The 26,463-nt window shown below is 41.6% G+C and overlaps 1 protein-coding gene across 3 annotated transcripts in view; it reads right to left on the bottom strand.

The window, feature by feature from the left end:
• Positions 1-26,463, bottom strand: part of LOC149152832 (Leucine-rich repeat (LRR) family protein) — a 519,369-nt gene that overhangs the window by 267,159 nt on the left and 225,747 nt on the right. For all 3 annotated transcript variants that reach the window (XR_016262186.1, XM_089437808.1, XM_089437807.1), the window contains 5 exons: positions 5,071-5,145; positions 4,865-4,934; positions 4,635-4,712; positions 4,378-4,438; positions 4,016-4,094 (listed from right to left, as the gene is read on the bottom strand). Coding sequence is in view for 2 of the 3 variants with exons in the window: in XM_089437808.1 (XP_089293934.1) it covers positions 4,016-4,094; positions 4,378-4,438; positions 4,635-4,712; positions 4,865-4,934; positions 5,071-5,145 (363 nt within the window). In the remaining variant the exon portion in view is untranslated. The remainder of the gene's footprint in view (positions 1-4,015; positions 4,095-4,377; positions 4,439-4,634; positions 4,713-4,864; positions 4,935-5,070; positions 5,146-26,463) is intronic.

Consider the following 26,463-nt stretch of genomic DNA (forward strand, 5'->3'; position numbering starts at 1 on the left):
CAAACCCTTTCTGGGTATTGGAGATATCATGTGCCTTAGCCTCTCCACCAAATTTCGTGGCTAGAGCACATATGATGCTACCCCAAATCAACACTCCCTCTTAGCGAGGATTGTGCTCTAGCAATACTCCTTACTGAGTATTACTCTGATCATCCGGCATCGGTCCCTAATGCTAAGCCTGCTGCCCATCATCTATATTGCTGCATCTCGTACTGCCACCCATGGCTCTGCCACTACCACTGTTGCATCTGTACGACAGCTCCCTCTGCATCCGTGCTGCTGCCCATGGCCCTGCCACTGCCACTGCTGCATCTGCACTGCATCCCCTCTCATCATGTTGCATCATGCTGCCCATAGCACTGCCACTGCTAACTACTGCACTACTACTTAGTTACTGAGAAGTAAGTAACTGATCTCCCAACTCTGACATCTCTGTCAAGCTAGAGACACTCTCGATGTTGAAGCTCCCTCTGTCGCTGACAAGTGCTCCATCTCTGACCTCTGCACTGCTGCAACAACTCCCTGCATCTATCACCGTTGCACAGTTCTCTGTGCCATCCTGCACTGGTGCAACACTCCCGTGCCTCTCGCATTTTTGCAGCCTCGCGTTGTCCTAGGAATCCTGCACTGTTGCTCCATCCTCATTCGTCTCTACCGACATCTACCAGTACTGCTACTCATCGGGGCTCCCATAGCAAGGTATAATCCAAGAGGTTGGGTACCTCAAGGATCCTGCCCCTCATCGCCTATAGTCTGCCTGACTACAACTCGATGTCTCCCTGCTTCTTCTAAAGTGGCACATGAGTACTCATGGCACAATCGTCATCCCTTAAGGCGAAGGCCTTGATATGATGTTTATCTAGAAGGGATAGGATCCTGACCTTCCAGACCACAAAGTTGGACACTTCGTCCATCCTATCCTGATCCCTCATCCCATTCATGGCCATCTCTCTACTCTTCTCTCTCAACTCCTCCAAGTCTCTCTACTTCCCACCTAGAAGTTCTTGGTTCGACTCCTGCTGAGTCTCTCTACTTCCCATCTAGAAGTTCTCTGTTCGACTCCTCTGAGTCTCTCTACTTCCCGTCTGGAAGTTCTCTTCTGGACTCCCTCTGAGTCTCGATTTCCCTCCTGGAAATCCTTCTGCCAACCGTCAAGTTGCCCCTCTCCGATTGTCTGTGCAACTACACCATTGATCTGGATTCCTTGGCTAGAAATCCACCTTGGCAGCAACTCCCTCCCCTTGGTCTTGCCCTGTTAACTACTTTTCTGACTACAGTACCCCGCCAGCTTCACTCTGCAAATTACCCACAACCTCCTATACCCCAACAAATGAAGGATTGAACCACTTGGCTCTACGCAATCCCACCACCGGCAAATCAACTCCCCTAGCCAACTGCGTTAGCCCTCCTGGCCTCTGCGTGACCTGATTCTGCCTCCCTTAGCCTCTACGTTGTCTTTCTCTGGCCCAAAATGATGACGCAGTCCCTCTGCGTCACTCCTTCCTCTATTGCTTTCTGCAAGGATCAACTCTGTCACTCGGAACAGCTGATTTCTACTGTTACTGCTCTGCTCAGCTCATGTCCTCAGCTCTCCTATGATTTGCAACCACACTCTGATACCATGTTGGAATTTCTAAGTCTAACCCGTTAGAAACCCTTCATGTACTTTCTGATTTATTCCTACCTACTTGTTCTGTTAATTAACAAGTTATTTACCATGTAAATACTGGAAATAAATACAAGTAAATGCTCAACACATTACAGATCATCAACGGAAGGAAACAAAACAAGCACACAAGTGACACCGTTGTTTTTGGACCAATGTCCCTGGAAAAACCCAATGCGGGAAAACCGGTGCAGCTATCTAAGGGTTTGATTTATTAAGCAGTTTCATAATACAATCTGGGTGCCAAATCTGGCTCACCCAATAGAGAAAAATCTCAGTTGTAGTACCTCTCCTTCGGAGACAGATGCTCCGGCTGAAACTCCGGATAAACACTCTGGAAACTCCTCAACTCCAATCTGCCCCACAAAAAACCCCAGCGTCAGCCTCTAGGGATTGTGTCAGCCTCTTCTGCCCTCTGCGTCAGCTTTCCCAGCAGTTCCGGCTTCTGCCCTCTGCGTCAAATTTCCCGGCAGTTCCCAGTAGTTCCAGTTGTTCCCGGCAGTTCCAACTTCTGTCCTATGCGTCAGCTTTCCCGACAGTTCTGGCAGTTCCCAGTAGTTCCGATTGTTCCCGACAGTTCCGGCTTCTGCCCTCAGCGTCAACTTTCCCGGCAGTTCCGGTTGTTCCTGATAGTTCTGTCTTCTGCCCTCTGTGTCAGCTTTCCCAGCTGTTTCAACAGTTCCAGTTGTTCCCAGCAGTTCTGGCTTCTGCCCTTTGCATCAGCTTTTCCGCCTATTCCGGCAATTCCGACTGTTCCTGGCAATTTTGGCTTCTGCCCTCTCCGTCAGCTTTCTCGGCTGTAACGCTAATCTTCCTGGCACTATCTTTGCCTCTCTACTTCTATATTCACTACCCCTCAGCTGCAACTCCAGATCACTCTCTCAACTTTCTCAACAAACCCAGCCCCAGAAAGTCGAAATCTTGATTTCTTGGTCTGTTCTCCAAGTGACCCTCAAGCCTCCTCTTATACTTTTGTCGTTGACAAATCAATGGCCGAGATTAAGTCCCTAATCAATGGCTAAGATTAGATCTCACTTGATCCATGACTTTTGAACCATTCTAGCACATTTTTATATTAATTCACAGCAAATATGGAAGTTCTGTGAATGAGAAGAGGGACCATTAAAATTTGCAGAGGCCAACTCTCAAGGAGAATGAGTTTCATCATTTACAAGCCATGATTCTCACTGTTCTGAAGTTCGAATCTGAGGAAGGCCCAGCTCAAGTTTCTTTGAGTTCTAGTGCTGGAGATGTGGTTACTGTTAAGTCGATTTGTATCTTTGAAGGAGCAGCTCAAGCTCCTGGTCAAAATCACAAGTTCCTTTACAGCTGGACAAGTCATTATTTTCATGGGATGTGTATAGGTGGCTGAGTTAAGCATATCATTTCTGGTGCCTATTCTCTGTGGTAACTGGACCCCACACTCATCTGCTGGACGTGGGGCCTGCACCTTGTACGTGGATGTCAATTAATCAGATTCTGATGGTTCATGGACCTTATTTGAGACTTTGGTAAGTCATATTACCAATTTACCACTGCTGGACATAGCTGTGACTTTACACTATTGCATGGAGGATATACGGTTCCTGTAGGCTGTGGGATGAATTGGTATAAGGAATAGGTGTGAAGAATTGGTGTGTCAGTCCGTAGCCCAGGACGAGTTTCATTGCTTGCTGTGTGTGTAACCTTGAAGGCTGTAGCAGTGAGCTAATTCATGGTATCATTGGAAACTGTCACTTGGGAAGTTACCTTGCTGTAAGTCACTTTGGAAGTGAACCATAGTTTGAAGAAGTGTTTCCAGCCAGTATACCAGGTTCTATCCTTCTATTTTTTCTTATAAATCTTGGTGCTGTCAATTACCAAAAAATCTGTGTGCTTCCAGAATCTATTTCTTTGTGATGTGGTGTTGAGTTGGTGGTCAAAATTATATGTATCAGCTGCATGTAAATTTCTGAAATTAATGAATATATCAGATTGAACCCTTTGGGACTTCAACGGATGTTATTTGTTCACTGTGTGTGCTCCCTGAAGTTGAAATCGTAAGATAACACCAACAGCAGCGTCTATGTGACGTGTTTGATAAAATTCCTAGCTGAACTATTCACTGAAAAACTCAGAAACTTTAAAGAAACTTAGAAGTTTGACAAGGTAGAAACCTACAATGTACTTTAGAAAAAAAATGTTTAGATTTAAATATTCGCCATTGCTACATGAAACCTCCATTTGAACTATCAGAGATTTAATCATGATAAATGGTCGAAGCTCCTAATGTCCTGAGAACATGACCACCAAGCCTTACGAAGAGAACAAAATGAAAATTTGCATAATGAGAGGAAATTATTTTACTACCTGATTTGAATGGAAGTCTAGCGTCCCTAGTGATGAAAGAGCTCCAATCTCCACAGGAATTGAAGATAGAAGATTGTTTCTAAGCATCAAATAAAAAGAATTATGGTTAAATGATAGATAACAGCTATTGAGAAAAAGTAATTTCTCCATTTACTGAAGATTCAAAGATAATAAATCATAAGTACCCAAACAAAACTACTTTAGCAAAAATAATATTAAAATCTACTTATCTTTTGAAATACACCAAATTACAATGAAAATTTCCATCACACCAACATTTACCAGAGAATACATAAAAATAATAATAAGGAATTAAAAAAATGAAATAAAAAAATTATATATATTGACCAATGGAAGCTGACCCTAGATAAAGCTCTGCGAGTGAAGAGCATCCAGCAATTGATGAGGGTATTGCTGAAATTCCTGCAAGAATCGATTTCAAAACCTTACAAAAAGATCAATGCAACTGTGACACTAAAATTGCAACAGGTAGAAGATGAAATGAATTTAAATAACATAACTAACATGTATCTGAAACTGTCACTGAGTTGTATACTTATTTGACTAATTTTCTGCAAATAACACGAATTTAAAAAATAAGAATGATGCATTTTCTTACGGTTTTGATGAAGATCAAGACGGACAATTCGAGAAAGTTTTCCAACAGATTCAGGTATCTCACTGACAAAGTTGTTGGCTGTCATGTAAAATATTCCGTTAATAATATTTGAAACTTAAAGTAGCAATTGATAAATAATATAGGGAACTAATGATTGTATTAGATGTATATCTATTATTAGAATGACTTGAAATTTTGCATAAATAAAAGGCGTTACAAGTATTAAGTACCAGCATTCAGCTCAGTAAGCATGGCGCAGGAGCTCAGCAAATGGTCAGGCAATACTGCGATTTTATTATCCTAAGTACAATAAGGACGAAAGCCTTTATCAATTTCCTTGTGCAATCAAATTATTCCTCAATGCATAGACAGTTGTGAGTAATAACGATTCATTTTACATGTCGTGACAAGAAATTTAGCCCTTAGAAGACCATACCCTGACATCCAAGTTCATCAACTTTGTACAGAGCATCAATTCATCTGGTAATGCTGTCAGTTTATTGCCCGATGCCTGCATGGAAAACATTATTACAGCAACACTTCAGCTTATCATACCGCAACTCTGTTAATAGTGCATATGCATCTGTATCAGCACAAAAACACTTATGTAGGACGAATAATCCAGAGGAAGAGAAGGCTATCGGGATTAGAAAAAACAAAGAAAAAGCTCTCTGCAGAAATTTCGGTTCTTTTACAATTAATAAAAGATTCAGAAGTTTCACCTCAACCTTAGATTCATTTCATATGAACTTTCAGCCTTAAGGATGAGTCAGAAATATTAATTAACAGCAGCAAATACCTCACTTCTCTTCAACCCAATTCACAAGGAAGCTCATGAAAATACATACCACTCAAGTGTATTTCAATGTAACAATGTTATAGCCCTTGAGGCACACTTCCAAAATAAATTACAGATCCAAAAATTACTTATTACAGCAGTAAATCTGCCCTTTTGCCTTCTAGACCCCTAACAAATTCTGTTCAATGTTATGTCAAATCAGCACACATAAGCAGCACTAGAATCTACTCAATCATGAAGATGACATCAGCAAAAAGTCAAATCTGCAAGTACACAGTTTCGACAGCTGAAACACTTCATATATAGATTAAGGATGAATACATAGGACAGCTTGGTACAAGCTGGTACAGGTCAATCTCTCTAAACCCTACCTAGGAAAAAAAAAAATCCTAGCCACCAGTTTCTCTTAGCTAGAAGTTTGTAATGTCCTCTACAAATTGAGGACAGATGGGATGAAATAGCCTATCCATCCCCGTAGGTTATAGTCGTCTGTAAAGTGAAAACCCCAAAATTCCCACTGTTGGACAAGTTTTGGGGCAGCTGGGCAAAGAAACCGAAAGTTGGGGCTCCGAGTGAAGTTTACTCAATCATTTTAGAAGAAGAGACCCCTCTAGGAAATCTATAAATATGAATAATGAGAGGGATGAATGCATTTTGGAGCATCATGTGGATCATTTAATTGGTTTCTTGAGCATTAGCTCTGAGGGTTTTAAGACCCCATTTTTCTGTTGTCAATTTCGGTGGTGAAAGATTCAACCCTAGATGCCATCCTCTTATTATTCCTCTTTGTTTTTGTTAAACACACATGGACAGCACAAAAGATATGAAGGATAAATCATGCAATGCAATTTTTATTAACAATTGATTTACATTTATAGTACAATATCTGACTCTTGGGTTTCAGATCCCAAGGTCTCTTGGACTGCTTAGTCTTTTTGGCTTCCACACTAACCCTTTAGGATTAGGTGTCCAACATTCCCCCCCTTAATCCGAAAGGTTATGTATGAGCCCAAGAAGAGAGCTGAAATACAAAATGTGCAAAAAAATGCATGGCAGCACTAGGCTAAATGTGCTCTCTGAAATGTTGGTATAAAGGGCGGTGGTTTAAGGATGACCACCAACACTGGAACGCTTAGTGCAGTTCCCGGAACTCTTCCAAAACTGGCAAGAAACTGAAGTTTTCTGCTAGAGGAAGTGATCCTATTGTTTTAAAGAGGGAAACCTTCAACCATAAAAGGGAGGTCTCACCCCGCATAAAAGGTAAAACTTCAACCTGAAAAGGGAAGTCTCAACCTGTGATGGTTTAAGGATAACCAACAACTCTGGAATGCTTAATGCAATTCCTGGAACTCTTCCAAAACTGGCAAGGAGCTGGTGTCTTCTGCTAGAGGAAGTGTTCTCAATTTTGTTCCCGGAAATCTTCCAAAACTGGCAAGAAGCTAAACTCTTCTGCTAGAGGAAGTGTCCCAGATTGCCAACTGAAGGCATGTTCACGGGCATCTTTGTCTCTGGCTGCAACTCTGAAACTGGTGTGGCAGGTTGTGGCTCAGGCTCGCTTGATGTGACTTTGAAGCTTGTAGATGACCATCATTTCCCCCCCTGTCAGATACAAGGTGAGAAGATGGAGAAAACTCAACTGCAAGACTGTTCAATATTCTGGAACAAGTTCTGACATGTGTTTGGAATATCTTCTTAGCTGTTGATGCCCATTGCCAAGAAGCGATCCATCCAAGATGAATCTTTGTTCTTGCAGGACGTTTGTTTCTGAAGCATCTGTGTGAAGAATGACTGGTTTTATGACAGTGCTTACATGGATGAAGATCAAAACAGTGATCTTTCAAATGGCCAACTCGGTCACAGTGTTGGCATTTCACGATCTGTTGTTTTTGTTGTTGTTGTTGCTGTGGAAGAGGGGCAGAATCTGGAACAGCTGGAGGTGAGCTGTCATGAGGAGCAGGTGAACTGTCATAAATGAATCCAGCACTCTGAAACTGAATGGGCTTGGCATAGTCTGGAATATGAAAGGACAAGTCCTTGTCATATCCAAGACCAGTTCTGTGCTTGTTGTGGACAAGCTGTTCCCAAGGTCTGATGATGGGCTTGGGAAGTGCAGACTGAGTTTCTGCATCTGCATATACAACTGCTGCTTTATTTGAATGAACTGTAACATTATTAACATGCTGCTGATGGGTGGTTGTCTCAATGTTCTGAACAAAAACAGGTTCAGAATGGTGTCTATTTTGATGTAGCTCTTCTTGCTGTAGTTGTGATTCAAGCTGCAAAAAATCGATCTTTTCCTGTGCATTTTGTAGACATGTCTGAATTTCTGAGAGAGATCCTTTGCTGATTTGTAATGTGTCATCAACAGTAGATAATATCAGAGTTTTAAGGAACTGTAATACTTCACTGGTTCTGGCCATTTTTTCTTCAATGTCTGTTTTACACCTTAAAAAACTGATCACAACTACTACTCAATGCAGAAAAGTAATATCTACTCACAGTACACAGCAATATCCTTTATAAATGTCAGCGAATGATCAGTGTGCAATATAAAGGATTACAATCAGCGTACTAAAATCTTTATGCAGCAGTGGAATCAAGGAATCAATGCACTATAATGAGTTTTAACTACAATGCCACAATTGGGGCAGCAGCAACTGCAAACTTGTTTGGATCCTTCAAATACTCCTTCACTCTTCAACGTATATCAACACTTTAGTATCAGCTAATGAGAAGAATATACAGCCACACAAATAGTCTCTAAATGGCATCTAAATTGTGACAAACTCATTCTGGTATGGTAGAAATTGACCCAGAATACCAACAGCCAGCAGCAATATATTAAGTAACTAGATAACTGTGTTTTGAGCTCCTCCAAATTTTTTTTTTTGAATGGTATCAATACTTGAATGTATATTTTTTTTTTTTGCAGAGAATCATCCACAAGAACACCTTTTTTTTTTTTTTTTTTTTTTGCAGGTAGCATTCACACCATATGCATACACGGGTTTAATCAACACACAATTCTCATGAATCTTAGACCAAGGTACGAGCAACATTCAACAATGGACTTTGTAATGCACTAATTCACTACAACATCATTCCGACCTCTTCACACTATTCACACTATTCAACATTGAGACTTAGCTGTTAAAAATGTCGTTGAATACTGCAATACAAGTCTTTTATGTCTGCTAATCCTGGAGTGCACTAGGCCTTCAACGTGCAGGAAGATCTTGACACATTCTCTCACTTGTCAGAGAAGATTATCTCGCACCTTTTCCTCCTCGTTTGAAAATGAGAGAAAGGGTGTCGATATGATTCTACTCCAGTCAATAGAGTAAGATACAAAGAATTTTTTTTTTCTGAATAAAACCCGTTGGCTATGCAAATCCTTGAGAACGATACACCATGCCTATGTCGAGAATCAAGGCAGTGTCCACACTACATTAAATAGTCAAGTTCGCTCACGTTCTATGAATCCAAATGTTTCATAGCTTGAGTGCTTTGCCCACTAACTTTTCAACTTCAATGTCATGACAATAGATGAAGATGGAAGAATAAACATATACTGTGCTCTTATTTCCCATGAGCACCCACGGACAACTGTTTGTATTCCTTCTTACATGCCACCTAGAAGATATATACAAGGATCATGACATACAATGAATCACATGATGCAATAGATTTATACATTTAAAACAACTTGCAAGAGCTCATAAATTCAGGGCAAGTAATCCACTACTTAGGCAGAGGAATCCTGGGCACAGTAATAATCAGAATCCATATACCACAGACTGCGTATATAAACTGCGTATATAACAAACTGCTCAACGATACATAGAAACCGCCATAAAAAATTAACTGCATAATACTAAAGCCCGTGCAGTCTTTATAATATCCAGTATTATGGCAAATGTTGCGTTCTGCGAAAAGGTCTTTGATTGTCGGCGTCGAACCACTCAGGTGGTATCCAATGCTTTTGATGACTTGGAACGCTAACTCCACACTTTGCCGGCGGAAATTTTCATCACACTGATCGCTGATTAATCTTAGAAGATGGATTATGTTGATGAGCTTGCGCCCAAGGCTTGGGGTTCCAGTTTCAACTCGAGGGAGCAGAGGTCAAGATCGAAGTTTCTGTCAAATGAACGGCGGCCAATTCCAGCGACTCAACTTGGACTGGACTGTGATAGCCAAGCGTAGAGATTGTGAAAGGGTTGCTATCTGGACATCAGCAACAAGGTCAAATTCGCTTGGAAAATCCAGCGTGATATGGCCGAACGTGGGCACAGCCTAGAAAGTATCAAAGCAAGTATCGAAGCCCGCAAACCAGATTTTGATGCCTATATCGATCCACAGAAACAATACGCAGACGTTGTGATTCAGGTTTTACCTACAGAGCTGATAACGAAGGGAAGGTACTGCGTGTTCATGCTCAGAGGGACAGTAGGAGAACGCTCAGGAAAAAAACTGATGCGCAGATAATGGGCAGCGATACATTCAAAGATTCATGCTCAGAGGGACAGTAGGAGAACGCTCAGGAAAAAACTGATGCGCAGATAATGGGCAGCGATACATTCAAAGATTCATGCTCAGAGGGACAGTAGGAGAACGCTCAGGAAAAAACTGATGCGCAGATAATGGGCAGCGATACATTCAAAGATTCATGCTCAGAGGGACAGTAGGAGAACGCTCAGGAAAAAACTGATGCGCAGATAATGGGCAGCGATACATTCAAAGATTCATGCTCAGAGGGACAGTAGGAGAACGCTCAGGAAAAAACTGATGCGCAGATAGTGTCAGAGGGCGATAGACTCAGCAGTGGCAGCGCTATGTCAGGCATATGCGCAGAGAATATTGTGGACAGATGCGTTTATGCAGACAAAGGGCCAGGACTGCCAGGCACATAACAGGCCACAGAAACACAAGTGGCTCTGATACCATGTTAAACACACATGGACAGCACAAAAGATATGAAGGATAAATCATGCAATGCAATTTTTATTAACAATTGATTTACATTTATAGTACAATATCTGACTCTTGGGTTTCAGATCCCAAGGTCTCTTGGACTGCTTAGTCTTTTTGGCTTCCACACTAACCCTTTAGGATTAGGTGTCCAACAGTTTTTGGCAAAGGTTCTATCTGAGTGTAATATTTCTACTAGGAAATTAACAGTAATAATCAAGCAAAATCACAACATGCAACACAAAATCCAAACATGCAATTAGACAACCATAAATTTCCCAAAATTTGTGCCATGCTGAGCCATTTTATTATCAAATCAAGGAGAGTACAATATATGTATGGAGTATGTGCACTGGGGCTTGCTAAAGAAAGCTAGACAAGTCCCAGGTGAGAAAAGGTGTTGCCCAGATGCTAGGAAGTACTTCTCCTTCAACCCCTGCACTGGCCCAGAAATTCTATTGTTGCTGGCTGGAAAGGAACTGGTGTTTGACCCCTCTAGAATGCTCAGAAAATTTTGTAAAATTAACTGTAGGCTCTCCTCACAAAACCCACAAAGACCCAGAAAGGGTTAGGCCTCGTTCCAACCTCCCGGGAAAGCCCCAAATAATGTGAGTTCCTCCTCCAACTAGCTATTCGCACCACCTATGAATCTGCTACCAAAAAGGCCTCCAAAATATTGAGAAATCCCTCCAAAATTCCCCTTATGACTCTTGGCAAATCTCACCCTAAGCCCCTGGTCAAACCTCTTACACCTTCGCTCCTCAAGGGACTATGCAGGCCAAGCCAGTCCACCTTTGCGCATGCCCAGAAATAGAGAAATTTACCCTGAGAAATGGCCACCAAGTCAACCCTCCAAACCACTGCAAATATGCTGCAAAACACCAAGGAAGTGTTGTGATATTCCCACCTAGCAATATTGCTAAGGGTAAATATCAATTTTGCCAATTTTGTCTTAATTTGCATTTGTACTTAGGAAAAGTGGGTCATGGGGCCCCAAATGAATTTTGAAGCTAAGGGGAGGCCAAAACATTAGAGAAAAGGAAGAAAATCGAAGTATCGGTGGAAAGTGGGGGCCACTCATGGAGAAATACGTCCCCCCTAGGAAATATGCACTCCTTGGAGGGAAAATGATGGGGAGTTCGATGGTTGGGCCCACATGGGCAATTGGGAGGCACATTGACAAAAGATGAGGGACTCATTTTTGTCATTCTTGATCATTTGAGCATTCACCTTGACTAGCACGCTTGAGCTGGAGACCAAGTTTGCATGTGCTGTTGAGCACACGAGATTTTCAGGCGAGAATCTCACCCCTTGCTTCGGTGGACTTCGAATGCCATCCCAAGGAAGGAATTCCATCAGTTTCAGATCAATCCAGGGGCATTTTAGCGTGTCCTTGGAGCAGCTTCAACAGAGACAACGTCGACCTGCGCAGTCTCTTTCCTTGCCACACATGGGACACATAGAGGAGTCGAATTTGGGGCTGAGATTGTGGGAGCATCCCAGATGGGTGTTTTGCTGAGTTTCTTAGCCATTTTGGGAGGAATTGGCAGCATTATTTGCAAGTGAGTCGAAATACCTAGCAATTGGAGGAGCTAAGGGAAATAGGACCAAAATTCCAAGGTCAACATTTGGCCAATTCCTTAGTGGGTTTTTGTGGGTTATTGGTGGAGAGCCTGGGTTAATTTCTCTGAATTTTCTGAGCACCGAAGGAGGCCCTAGTAGCCATTGTTTGCAACCAGCAGTGCAATTTTCACTGGGATAGCGCAGAGCTTGTTGGGGACAGCCACATTGCATGTTAGAGCAGCTGATTTCACCACTTGGACATTGTTAGCTTGCCTTGGGCAAGCTCAGGTGCATGCTTCCTGATCCTATTTTGTACCCAACAATTATATCAATAAAATGGCTCAGCTCAACGCAGTTTATGGAGATTTCTAGGTGTTTAATGTGTTTTAAATTTTTGTGTGTGTATTTGTTATGTTTGCTTTGTTTATCATTGTAAATTTCCATTAGGAATATTACAAGTGTGCCCCTAAAAGACCTTAACCGGGTCTGCACTGAAGTTATTTATCCCCAAGAGTGTGTGTGCCCTTTTGTGCCCAGTTTGCTCCAGGAATGGCTCGAATTCCCCTATAGAATCTCCTAGAACAACTCCAAAGTGCAGCAATAGCTCCCCTAGAGTGGCACTCGAATTCCACCGAAGATGGAGGTGAGATCTCCCTTAAAAATCTCGTGTGTTGAACAGCATTGTGTAGACTTGGCTCAACAGCTCAAGTGCACAAGAGAGTTCAATTGTCAGATGATCAAAAACCCCAAAATGATGCATTCTCGTCCTATTTATCATTCAGCTCCTTCTCTCTCCAAGCAGGTCCCATACATCGACCACCTCTTGTCTCTCTCTCTCCACAAGTGCGTGTTGCTCTAAGGGGTGTGTATTCCTCTTGGGGTGGTCCCCACCATCCACTATGATTTCGATTTGCTTCCCTTTCTCCTATGTTGGAGCCTCCCTTAGCCAAAATTGCAAAGTGGGGTCCTCATAACCCACTTTTCCTAAGTCCATCATAGCAAAACTCAAAATTGTGCAAAATTGTAATTAGCAAAATTTCTAAGTAGGAACATCACAATCCTCCCCGCCTAGATGTTGCTTGTCCTCAAGCAACTGTAGTGATGGATGTTGGAGTACCTATTCCCCCTCCCAAGTGGCATCCTCTAGCAAACCTTTCCACTTCACCAGAAACTCCCGAACAGTGTTGTTTCTGAGGCTTCTCTCTCACCTCTAAAATGGCCTCTGGCACCAACACCAAATGCCCCTCATCATCCAAAAGGGGTAAATCAATAGCTGCTATCACCTATTGTCCCAATGCTTTTTTCAGGCATGAGACATGAAATATATTGTGCACCTTGCTCCCAAGTGGGAGCTCCAACTCACAAGCGACTTCTCCAACCTGCCTAGTCACCCTGTAAGGCCCATAGAAATGAGGTTTGAGCTTCTCAACTCCCTTCTGCTTCAAAGTGGATTGCCTCTATGGTTGGAGCCTCAGAAAGACTAAGTCCCCAACCTCAAAATGTTTCTCAGGCCTGTGCCTATCTACATAGATCTTTTGTTGATTTTGGATTGTATGTAAGTTATCCTTGAGAGCCCTAAGGATGTCATGGCTCTCTTGTATCAAGTCTTTGGCCCCTAGGGCCCTGCTGTCTCCAAACACCATATCAGCAAAGGTTAGAGCATCATAACCATATAAAGCACGAAATGGAGACATACCTATTGACATGTGGAACATGGTGTTGTAGCAGTACTCTCCAAGGTGAAGCCACTTCACCCATACGTGTTATTTCCTGGTCACGTAGTTGCACAAGTACCCCTCCAACCACTTGTTCACGATCTCAGTCTGACCATCAATTTGTGGGTGGTAGCTAGTACTGAGTGTGAGCTTCATCCCCACTAACCGAAACAACTCGTGCCAGAATCCCCCCATAAATTTGTTGTCCCTATCACTCACTATGGTCTTGGGGAGACCATGCAACCTGAACACCTCCCTGAAAAACAACTTGGCCACCTGTGAAGCTGATGACCGGGAAGGTATGGCAAAGAAATGGGCATACTTGGTCAGTCTGTCGACCACCACATATATGCAATCCCACCCCTGTGCTGCTAGCATCCCTATAATAAAATCCATAGATATACTCTCCCATTTCCTCTCAGGAATAGGGAGGGGTTGCAATAAACCCGCGGGGTGTGTTTGCTCTGTTAGGTTCCTATAGCCTATGAATCATAGTGTTTGATTATCTTACTATTCCATTTTTTAGCCCTGTTTGTAAATTCTAGCCTATGAATCATTAGGTGTCATAACCTAAAGGTTTCTATGTGAAAAGGTTCGTGGGTGTCATAGGCTGTCATCCCCCATTTAAAAGGCTTGTGTTATAGAGGGGCCTTTGAAACTAAACTTGAATTTTGTAAAGTCTAAAGTCTAAATCCATGTGAAGGTTATAAGGTCATAATTTCCAAATGTGTAATCATGGAGGGGCAAAGAAATTATTGAGGGTTCAAGGGGCCAGTTCATGGGGTTTCATCCATCATTAGTTAAAGTCATGTTAATTAGAATTGTTATGGGTCTGGTTATTGGTATTTACTTCTCGTTATTAATCATCAATGAAAGTTATCCCCATGTCATTTCACTTTTCCTCCACTCAATCATTCATCCTCATGACATGAAAACAAGGCATATGGAGGCACTAAATTCAAATTTTTTTTGAAGCTACACACATTCCCACTCCATTGAAACCCACACTTTGAAAAGTTTTGGAAGCTTGCAAAAGGTAAAAAGTTAGTGTTTAGAAATCAGAAGGAAAGAGGTCGTTGCACAACTGCTATGCAAATTGCCCATGACTACGCAACTGTTGCGCACGACGTTCAGTCTTCACGGGGGTCTGTGTAAGCCTTTTGTTCCATATCCTCATGTTTTTATGGCGTCTGAGATAGGAAATATACTCTCCAATCATTGTTTTTGTTAGAGAATCGATCAACCATGGTTATAGATCAATTGTGTTTAAATTTGCTCTTTATTTGCTACGCACGATTTGTGTGTTGTTAGTCATTGCAAAGTTCGTACTTCGTGGCTCTGTGGGTTTTGTATGTGTTCGATCATCTAACTTTTGGCTCATATTTCATATGCAAATTCGTGTTTTATCCTACAACTTCGCCATATAAGGTTGATGGTGTTTGTCTTTCCCCAAAGTCCAAAGTCATTTCCATCTTATTGAAATAGTTGTCAATTGCATAAATTTGCCACATTTCATCATGTTGACACTCACTTACCTATTCATTGTGTTGTCACCCTGTGCATTGCGTTGTCGTTTAATCCTTTGTCCACATACATTTGTGTCTTGCACGCAAGTGGATTTGTAAAGGTGTTCAGCAAATCTACATAACCAGATGGAAAACCCTGGGAACAAAAGGAAAACCAAGGGAGGAGAAGTGGTCCGATTTGAACCCAAAAGTTTAGAGATGATCAATGCTGACCCAACTATTCGAGCAGCATTTGAACAAACAGGATGTATGGTGTTTTGTGAAAAAATTCAAACCTATGGTTACCATTTCCAAGTGGCCAGCTTATTTGCCCTCAGTCTCAAAGGAAACCAGGTGAAGTTTGGGGATTTGGAGTTTATAGTTTCAGAGGAAACCATCTCCCAAGCCACAGGGATACCATTACTAGGTGAAAGTTGGTTTAAAGGCATGGAACTTGATCCATCACACTACAAAGACTTTGTGAAACCTCAGTACAAAGGCAAATATGGGCCTACATTTCCAAGAAGTTATCTATTGAACCACCACAGCAAACTCCTGAAAGTAATACAAAGGTATTTCACTTGTGAAGGCCAATTTAGCAGAGTATACCAATACCATATCAAGTTGCTCATGCACTTCACTAGCAAAAGGAGCCTTAACTTACCTCATTACCTCTTCAAAAGCTTGGGCAAAATGGCAGAAAAGGTTCAGTCTAAGGGAGAGAAACATTTGCCTAGTTTGTTCCACTTTTCACTAATTAAATTGTTGGTCTTGAATGAGTTAGAGAAGAGGAAGAGGTCTTGGGAGGCTTTCTTGTCAGCCTCAGGTTTGTTGGCCCATTCAAACAGCTCCAAAAGCCAAGAAGGCCTTCCCTCAGTAGGCACAAATGAAGAAACACCTGTAGTTGAAGAATCTGTCAGTAGGCCTGAAGTTGAAAAGATAGAGAATTCATTGAAGGATAAGAGAGCAGTAGTCAAAAGGAAAGGTAGGGTGCCACAAGCTGACCAAGAAGAAACATAGTTTCTCCACAAACAAAGAACCAGGTCAGCTACAAAGAAGATGTTTGAGGAACCAGCTTCTAAGAAGACAATTGAGCCACATGATGATGCACCAGAGCAATTAGAGGAAGGTGGTTAAGAATTTGGAGAAGATAGCCAGGAGGCTCCCATGGAGGACAAGGATCTGAAAATCATAGAGCTACAGGACAGCCTTGACAAAGCTCATCTCATGGTGGCTTATTTACAAAAGGAAAATAGGGAGCTTAGACACAAAGCAGCGAAGGTAACTATGTATAGTGAGGTGAATCATCTAGGAAAAGTTCTAAACCTATAGCCCAAGACAAAGGCAAGCAAGTGATTGAGGTAGAGGAGTTAAATGCTCCAGAACAGTCAAGGAGACCCAAGACGATATCAGCAGCTAAGAGGGAAGAAAAAATGAAAGAGACCCTTCTAGCAACATAAAAGCCAAAGTTTGATGAATGGAAAGAGTATCAGAAACTGTTTGAGCAAATTGAAGATTGACAACATCAAATTGATCAAGCACTAGAAAGGAATGAAAGGTATAAAGAGGAACTTTATGCTGAAGTGTTGGAAGCCCTTGATGCGCTTGACAAAGCCAAGGTGGTTTTGAAGTGGATTCTGCTTGTACACAGACAGGTGAAGAGCTACTACACAAGGAATTTGATCATGAGAAGGAGATTAAGACTGACGAGACAAAATCTAGCCAAGACTGGAAAACAACTCTAGAAAAACAAGCAGTCATCCAAGCAAGTCGAGCAGTCATCTAGTAAGCAAGCCACAGTTACAAAGCAACCCAAGGAAGCCAAACCATCACCCAGCAAGAAGAGAAGGAGGTAGCCTTGGCATCTTCGCTGAGGCTGCCCAAAACTGAGGTGGCATAAGGAGGTCTTGTTCAGGTTGCCATTTTTTAAATTTTTGAAGTGATAGGCTTTGTTTCTTTTTGCTGAAGGCTAAATTTGTATGACTAAGAATTTGTCATGTAGTGACATAATGTCATATTTTGATGAAAATGTGGAGATTTTGGTTGATTGGAAGTTTGTTAGCTACTATAAGGTTGGATGAGATGATTGGGTAATCACTACAATCAGTTTGGAGCAAGAGCTGCTAATACAACTTCAGAATATTTTTTTCTGTTGCGCAAATGGTAAGCATTCAGTTGGGACGTCTGCAAAGGCTAAAGAGGATATCTCGGGGATTCTACACCAAGCACAACACCATTCCAAGTGCACCCATTCGTTTAGTTTCGTCTAGGACGATCTGCAACCATGTCAACCTTGAAGGCCTATTTCACACTGAAGCGAACAAAGTCTCTCGGAACAATCATCTTCGTCGATACAAGCCGATATGATCTTCTAAGTGACAAAAAAAATTGTCGCACTAGGAAGGGATCAGACCATCCTAGATTAATCTTCTGTGTAGTATTCTGATCGCTGGAATTTTTTAACGACTTGTCATCGTAGGACTGGATTGAGGTTACATTTCTCTTCTCTGGAACATCAGTTTGTTGCTTCTGTTCTAAATGGTCACGATACGTAGCATGGTTGATTTGTCTATTCTCATGATTTGGATGCCTATATGGAACTTTTTTGGTTTGATTTTCCCTTATCGGGCATGCGGCAATTTTTATATTTTCTTCTGGCGAAGATGTTGTAGAGTTGGTTATAAAACATTCATTGGGGGTGTTTATTGTCTGAACTACAACATCTAAGTGTGTCCTTTCTTCCACTGACTTGTCTTCTTGAGTTTTCATATTCATTGGGTCGGTATTTGTTCCCTTATTTTCAACTTGAACTGTTGCGACTGGAGACTTTGATACTTCTTGAGTGAATTGTTCCAACTTATCTTTTAATGCTTTCTTATCATCCTTAAGCTTCTTAATTTGAGTGAGTAGACTTTGATTATGGTTTCTCAGATGTAAAAGTTCTTTGATTTATGATTTAAAACTTTATTTTCAGTGTTTTGAAATTTAAGCTTTTCATCTTTTAGATCTTTGATTTGTTCTAATAAATTTTTATTAAGGTTCTTTAAACGCAAAGTTTCCTCTTCTTGTTCTGATAAGTGCTTCTTGAGTTCTTTTTTTTTGACCTTAGTGTTCTTCATTTGCGCCAGTAATTTTTCGACGTGGTCCTTGAGACGAGAAATTTCTTCGTCCTTTTCCATTATTTCTTTGTAATGCATATCCACAAGATCTTTATGTTCATGTTCTAACGCTTTCTTGTTTTGCTGGATTTTGACTATTTTGCCATTCTCTTGATATTCTTGCACTTTCTCGGTACACTGGATTACATCATTCTGTGGGAGTGATGATGGATGTAGAGAATGGAATAGGGATTCCCTTCTCTCTTTCTCCTCGGCATATTGTCGCTTAAGTATTGTGATTACTTGTTCTACATCTCTTTGGAATTGTTTTTGTTTATTACTTAGAGATTTCATTTTTTCACTTCTTTTATCTCTAAGTTGCACGAAACGGGGAAACGGGTACGAGTTTCCGAAACGGGAAGCGATACGAAACGCGACCTCCCCAAATTTTGGAAACGGGGAAACGCGAATATATATATATATGTGTGTGTGTGTGTGTGTGTGTGTGTGCAATCATAAAGCATAAATGATACATTATAATTTATTACACTTAAACATTAAGATTTAATTTACATCACATTTACTCATGAATGATCACATAATGAAAATAAAAATATCGGAATATGCAAAACCAACGTTTATTATATATCCAAATCTCAAAATCAGCCTTTATTTATATTAATATATGAGGCTGCAAGTACAATAAAGACTATAAGGCTGCAAGAGAGAGATCCAAATCAGGATTTTCTGCATCCACATCCCATTCTTTAGAAGGACCACTGTTGTATTGGGAGTCTCCTCCTACATAGTCGAACGACCTTAGTGCTCTTGATTAAATACACGTTTCATACCCTAGTACCCTACATGATCTTGATTATTGGGAGTTTCCCCTGCATAGAGGGCTTGATTCTCTTGATTAAATACAAGTTCCATACCTTAGTACATGATAAAATCCAATGGAAACATTGCAATCCCCCAATCCTGAAATCCTAAAAAACAAATAAGTCTGCTGGATTTTGAGTGAGATCTAAAATTCTACTTTCTCCATATGAAATCCAATGAGGGCGAAACCACTCTCAAACATCCTAAGTCATTTCATGGTAATGTTAAAAATTTAAGTAAAAGGATGAAAATGAAAAATAAAGGAGAATATCACTTTTACTTTAAGAATTTAACATTACCATGAACTGCATATCAACACTAGGGAAAAAATTCACTTTTATAACTTTAGACACACATCTAGAAGTCACTAACATACCCTAAAAGTAAATTAAAAAACAAATTAAAAAAAAAAATTTAAAAAAACACAAGTTAATGAGGAAACGTGGGTTGTACGGCCCTGAAACGCGTTTCCGGCCGTACTGGCCACGTTTCCGTTTCGGGAAACGTGGCAGTACGGCCGGAAACGCGTTTCACGGCCATACCAAACGCGTTTCGTACCCGTTTCCGTACAGAAACGGACCTCTATGCCACGTTTCCTGCAACATAGTTTTATCTCCTTTTTTTTTCAACAATTTTTTTTTTATGATATATTCTTTTTTTTTTCTCAAATTTTTTTTTTATGAATACCTTGATACTTCCCTTAATCTATTACGCTTTATGTAGTGTAATATTTTTAATGATATTGTATATATATTAATAGATATGAAGTTCCTTCACTCCATATGCAACTTCCTTCCACTTTTTAACACCCCACCTTATATAACCTTGATATATATGTCAAGTAATTTTATTTTATTTTTTAATAAACACCTTTTTTTTTGTAATATATATATACTCTTTTAATTTTTTAATGCTTTTAATATAATAGATTTTCCTCAAAACTTTAATGGAAAATAAGAAGGCACGACTTTCTTGATGGGTCACGTTCCACACAACGGTTGGAATGGATCGGTTTGGCTAGTGTTGGTTGCAGATTCGTAATAGTCTTTATGGACGGGGGAAGAGGGAGAATGCATCAGCTGACAAAGCAACAAGGAACAAATGGAACGAACAAAGCGATAATGACAGATGGTTGGGTGTCAACGATGGCGGTCACGGAGGAGGACAAAGGTGGTTGCGGTAGGTTGCAATGTCAACACACGACTGGAACCAGATTTTCTTTCCCTCGGATGCCTTGCACTCAAATCTCTCAGGAATCCGTTGGATCAGCGAGTGACTCTGGACTAGCCCTGTAGAAAGCGAGGTCGTGTTTCTCTTTCCCTGTATTTGACGTTGGTCGCCCTCTTTGAATCTCTCGCGCTTTGAGGAATTGCACTGTAACTGTATAGCTTGACAACCCTACAACTACGGATTAATGGAAGGTTTTATTAATTTCAATGGAAGCCAACAACTAATTTCACCAACAAGGCACTATGGCAATTTTATTGGTTATGTTGGCGACACTTCGTCAATTTGTCGGGCTACGTGGCCAGCCTACTCTGTCGACTATAGGAGATGAGGTCGTGTTGGTTGACAGATAGGGTCACCGTGTCAGTGCGCTTGGTGTTTAGAAAGCTACGACGAAGATGCGGGTCTTTTTTCTTATTTATATTTTTATTTCATCTTTTGTTGTTATTGTTTTTTTTAATATATATATGTATATATATATATATATTATTCTTTTATTAATTTCTCTCTTTATAATTTTCTATTTTTTTTCCTTTTAAATGGCCAAAGGCCTGACAGTAGTATGGAGAATCTCCAGAAACTGGTAGCGAGATACTTTAACGGCAAAACGTTGACGAATTTGATGGTCAAGGATCTGGATCGGAGAACGAGCTCTGTGCACCGGTTAAGCAACCTAGAGGACCGAACTCCTCTGATACCAATGAAGCGAACAAAGTTCCTTCTATAGATTAATTGCTCCATAAGACTTGGAATATAAAGATATCCATGAGGATACAAATATTATATATTAAATGTGTGAATAAGAATGATTGATTACAATGAGAACAAGAGGCTTGCTTATATACCAAGCAAGTGTCTCTTCATGAAGAGCCATGTCTCATTTAGACATGCCTCTTCAACCTAACTACTAATTATAATTAAATAATCATTATTACAATTATCTATGTTACTTATATTTATTTATATATATATTTTATTCGTAACACACACTGTTGCACAAGTTTATCAGTTAGGGCTATTTTTACAAACTTCTATTTTGGGACATTCCAGAAGTGTTTTTCTTGGTTGGATAAGCATAGATAAGTTGTTTTAATTGATAAGTATGGACATGATGTATCTAAATTTTTGTAAGCTTTAAAATAGTGATGTTTCCAAATTATGATAGCATCTATATGGTAGGTTTCTTCTTTTCTACAAATACATTGTATCTAGCCTACTAGATTTTTGTGAAATGAAATTCAACCACTTATTCGAATTCCTGATTGTATTTAATGAGGTAAAGACTGTGGAAATTTCTAAGTCTAACACATTAGAAATCCCTACTGCATTATCTGGTTTATTATCTCCTACTTGTTCATTCCATTAACAAGTTATTTATTAATATAAATACCGAAATAAACACAAATGCAGCCTTCACACATATACAGATCAACAACTGAAATAACTGAGACAATCACACAAGGGACACCGTTATTTTTGGACAATCGTCCCCGGAAAAACCCAATGCGGAAAAACTGGTGCAACAAATATGAGGGTTTTATTATTATGCAGTTTCTGAATACAACTAGGGTGCCAAAAATGGCTCACCCTTCAGAGATTTTCCTTGCCAAAAATACCTCTCTTCGGAGACAGATATTCCGACTGATCAACAATTGAATGATTGATCCCACAGCAACTTAGACAATTCCTTAGCTGGACAACGAAAGTTGCTCCAAGCTTCCTTCCGGAACTGCATCACCCTCTAAAGACTGCATCACCCTCTACGGCTCTGCGTCTGCCTCTCATCTCCAAGTCTGCCCCACGAAAATTCCTCAACACTGCGTCTTCAGCCCAACGTCAACTCTACTAGCCTCTGCACAGCCTCTGCGTCAGCCTTCCAAGGCTCTGCGTTGTCTCTCCAACACTTTCTCTTCCTCTTTGATATGCATTCTCGGCCTTCTGACGAACTGCCCCTCGCTGCAACAGATCACTAACTCGATTTCTCAGAAAAAACCTACCCCAGAAAATTGAGTTCTTGATCTACTTGGTGTATCCTAGCTGACCCTCGAGCCTCCTCTTATACTTTTCCTGTTGACAATTCAACGGCCGAGATTAAGTCCCTAATCATCGGCTAAGACTAGATTTGCCTTGATCCTCGTCATTGAGAACTTTCTCACCCATTTTATATTAATACACATTAATATTTTCTTTTTCCTAAGTTTAGACTTAGGAACCCATTAAAAATATTAATTATTTTAATATCTCTCCATACGGGTGGAATTTCCCCAAACAATTTCTAGGTCTTGAAGATCTCATGTGCCTTAGCTTCTCCACCAATTTTCATGGTTAGAGCACATTCGATGCTACCAAAAATCAACACTCCCTCTTAGCGAGGAATGTGCTCTAGTAATGCTTCACTATAGAAACATCACACTGATCCTCCACATCAGTACCTGTGTTGATGCTTGGCCTGCTGCCTCACATCATCTACACTGTTGCTACACATGACATTGCCACTGCCAACTACTACATCTGTACTACAGCTCACTCTCAATATGCTGCCCATGTTGCCCCTAGCACTACCACTGCTAACTGTTGCACTGCAACTCAATTGCTGAGAAGTAAGTAACTGACTTCTCCCAAATATCGACATCCCGTTCGGTCTGGAAACCTCGTGATGTTGAAGCTACCTCTATTGCACTCTTGTGCTCCCTCTGCTGGTACTGCGTTGTTGCATACACCTCGGTGCCTCTCGCACTGCTGCAACCTCCACTGCGTTGCATCAGATTTCTACACTCAAGCACTACCTTGCTACTCCACTACACTTTGCTCCACCCGACACCTGTCATCATGCTACTGTCGTTAAGGGCTCCCATAGCCGGATGTGATCCAAGAGTTTGGGCACCTCAAGGATCCTGCCCCTAGTGTGTAGTTTTCCTGACTACAACTCGATGTCTCCCCACCTCTTCTCTAGAGGTGCATGAGCACTCATGGCACAATCGTCATCAATCTCGACCTCTTTCTACACCTTAGCTGGAGTTGCCTTTGAATCAGAAGCCTCTCCCTTGTTTTTCTTCCTAGGACACTAGAATGCATAATGTCCCAGCTCCCCACAATGGAAGCACTTAACCTTGGAGATGTCATTTTTCTTCCTCTTCCCTTGTCGTCCCATAGATGCTAGAACCGCATCCTCCTCCTCCTCTTTCTTGACTCGAGCTCCCTTACCACTACTCCCTTCCTTGGTCATCCTCCTGATCTCTTCCTGTCGAAGAGCTACCCACATCTCATCCCAACCGGGAAGAGTAGCCCTACCCAAAATACTTTGGACGAATGTCTCCCACTCCTTGGAGACTGCATTCAGGGCAGTCCTGACCATAAATTCTAGATATAGTGTAGACCCCACAGAAGTAGGCTAGTCGCTGCGTTAGCTGTTAAGGCCAACGCAGAGGCAGAGGGGGGCAGATCAAGCTCACGCATAGCCATGTCATCTCTCTAAACCAGGAAGGATTGACGCAGTTGGCGAGGAGGAGCTGATCCAGCCCATGCAGTGGTTGCGTAGAGCCTGAAGGGCTCAAATTCTTCAAGTTGTCGAGGCTAAGGAAGCTGAGCAGATTTTCGGTTTGAGGAGCTGGTGGGGCGCTGTTTTTGTTGGTGCTCATCAGTGTCTAAGGAGACTCAACCAAGGTGGACGGAATCACTTCCTTGACAGATTTCTAGCCAAGAAATCTAGATCCGGGTTGCAGCAGCAAAGGAGGATTGGAGAGGAGTGATTCGACAGTTGGCCAGAGGATTTCCGAGAGGGAAATCAAGACTCAGAGGGAGTCTAGAGAGGAGTTGTTCCTTAGAGGGTTTCTTGCACCCAAGGAATCCAAATCCAAGTCTTGCTAGATTGACAGCAGGAGAGGGAGAAGAGAACCAGTTCTATTTTTGAGCAAAGATGGCAATGAATGGGTTGAGGGATCAGGACAAATTGGACGGAGCTTCCAATTTTTTCATCTGGAAGGCCAAGATCCTGGCAATCCTAGATAAACATCGCATCAAGGACTATGCCTTGAAGGTGGTTGTTGTTCCGGTTGACGCTGATGCAGCACAAAAGTACGAGGAGGCTTAGGCGAAGGCCAAGTGCATGATCCTAGACAGGGTCAAAGATCATGTAGTACCACACATTGTTGAGGACACAACAAAAGAGATGTGGGAGACCCTGACGACCTTGTACCAGGGCTCTTCCGTGCAACGGAAGATGCTATTAGATAATCAGCTGAGACAATACCAGATGCAAAAAGGAGAGGAGATAGATCCCTTCCTTCTCAGGTTGCAAGGGATTCAAGGCCTGACTTCCGTGGGGTCTATACCAAATCCAGAGTTCATGTTCAAATAGTCACCAAGGATTGGGAGACATTTGTCCAAAGTATCTTAAGCAGAGCGACTCTCCCCAGTTAGGAGCAGATGTGGGAAGCTCTTTTATAGGAAGAGCTCAGGAGGTTGACCAAGGCAAGAAGTAGTGGCAATGGAGCCCGAATCAAGAGGGAGGAGGAGGATGTAGCTCTCGCATCAACGGGAAAGAAGGGGCAGCAGAAGAGGAAGAAGAAGGACATCACCAAGGTCAAATGCTTCAATTGTGGGGAGTTGGGACATTATGCCACTGAGTGCCCTAGGAAGAAAGGTAAAGGGGAGGCTTCTGACCCAAAGGTTGCTCCAGCAAAAGCAAACCAAGATGTCGAGGATGATGATTGTGCCATGAGTGCTCATGCACCTCTAGAGAAAAGGTGGGGCAATATGGAGTTGTAGTCGAGAGGACTACATGTAGGGGCAAGATGCTGGAGGTACCCAAACTCTTGGATCACATATGGCTACAAGAGCACTTAATGACAGTAGCAAAATGACGGGTGTAGGTTGGAGCGAGGTGCGATGGAGCGACAATGGCATTGCTAGAGTGCCAAAGTCTGAGGCAGGCAGTGGATGTTGTAGCAGTGCTAGAGGCACAAAGTGTTGAAATTTCTAAGTCTGACACGCCAGAAATCCCTACTACATTATCTAGCATATTTTCTCCTACTTGTTCTCCTCATTAACAAGTTATTTGTAAATATAAATATCGAAAATAAACACAAATGGAGCCTTAACACATATACAAATCAGCGACTGAAATAACTGAGACAAACACACGAGGGACACCGTTATTTTTGGACAATCCTCCCCAGAAAAACATGATGCGGGAAACCGGTGCAGAAAATATGAGGGTTTTATTATTATGCAGTTTCTGAATACAACTAAGGTTCCAGAAATGGCTCACCCAACAAATAATGTCCTCGGTAGTAGTACCTCTCCTCGGAGACAGAGATTTTGGCTGATCAGTCACCGGATGATCGATCCCACAACAACTACGACAACTCCTTAGCTAGAGAGCGCAAGCTGCTCCAAGCTTCTCAATTGCTCTGCATCACTCTGTTATGGACTATGTCACCCTCTCAGCTCACCAGCACTCAGTTTGCCCCACGAAAATCACCCAGCGCTGCCTCTTGGCCCTAATGTCAGCTCTGCTAGCCTCTGCATAGCTACTAATGCCTCTGCATCAGCTCCTTGGCTCTCTGCGTCAGTGTTCTGGCCCTCTGCATTACCCACGCTTACCTCCTCAACGTCTGCGTTAGTCCCAGCTGCCTCTGCGTCAGCCTCTTTAGGCTCTACGTTGTCTCTCTGGCACGGTCTCTGCCTCTCTGCTATGTATTCTCAGCCTCGTGTCGAACTACCCCTCGCTGCAACAAATCACTAGTTCGATTCTCTCAGCAAACCCTGCTCCAAAAAATCGAACTGACTAATCAATTTGGTGTATCTCCCACTGACCCTCAAGCCTCCTCTTATACTTTTCCTGTTGAGTCTTCAACAGCCAAGATTAAGTCCCTAATCAACGTCTAAGATTAGATTTGGCTTGATCCATGTCATTTATAACATTCTCACCCAATTTAATATTAATACCCATTAATATTTTAATTTTCCCAAGTTTGGACTTATGAACCCCATTAAAACTATTAACTATTTTAATATCTTTCTACCCAGGTGGAATTTCCCCAAACGATTTTTGGGTCTTGGAGATCT

The sequence above is a fragment of the Pinus tabuliformis genome, chromosome 9, assembly GCF_031772625.1.
Source record: "Pinus tabuliformis cultivar Carrire ecotype Pingquan chromosome 9, CPIR1, whole genome shotgun sequence".
Classification (NCBI taxonomy): Eukaryota; Viridiplantae; Streptophyta; class Pinopsida; order Pinales; family Pinaceae; genus Pinus; species Pinus tabuliformis.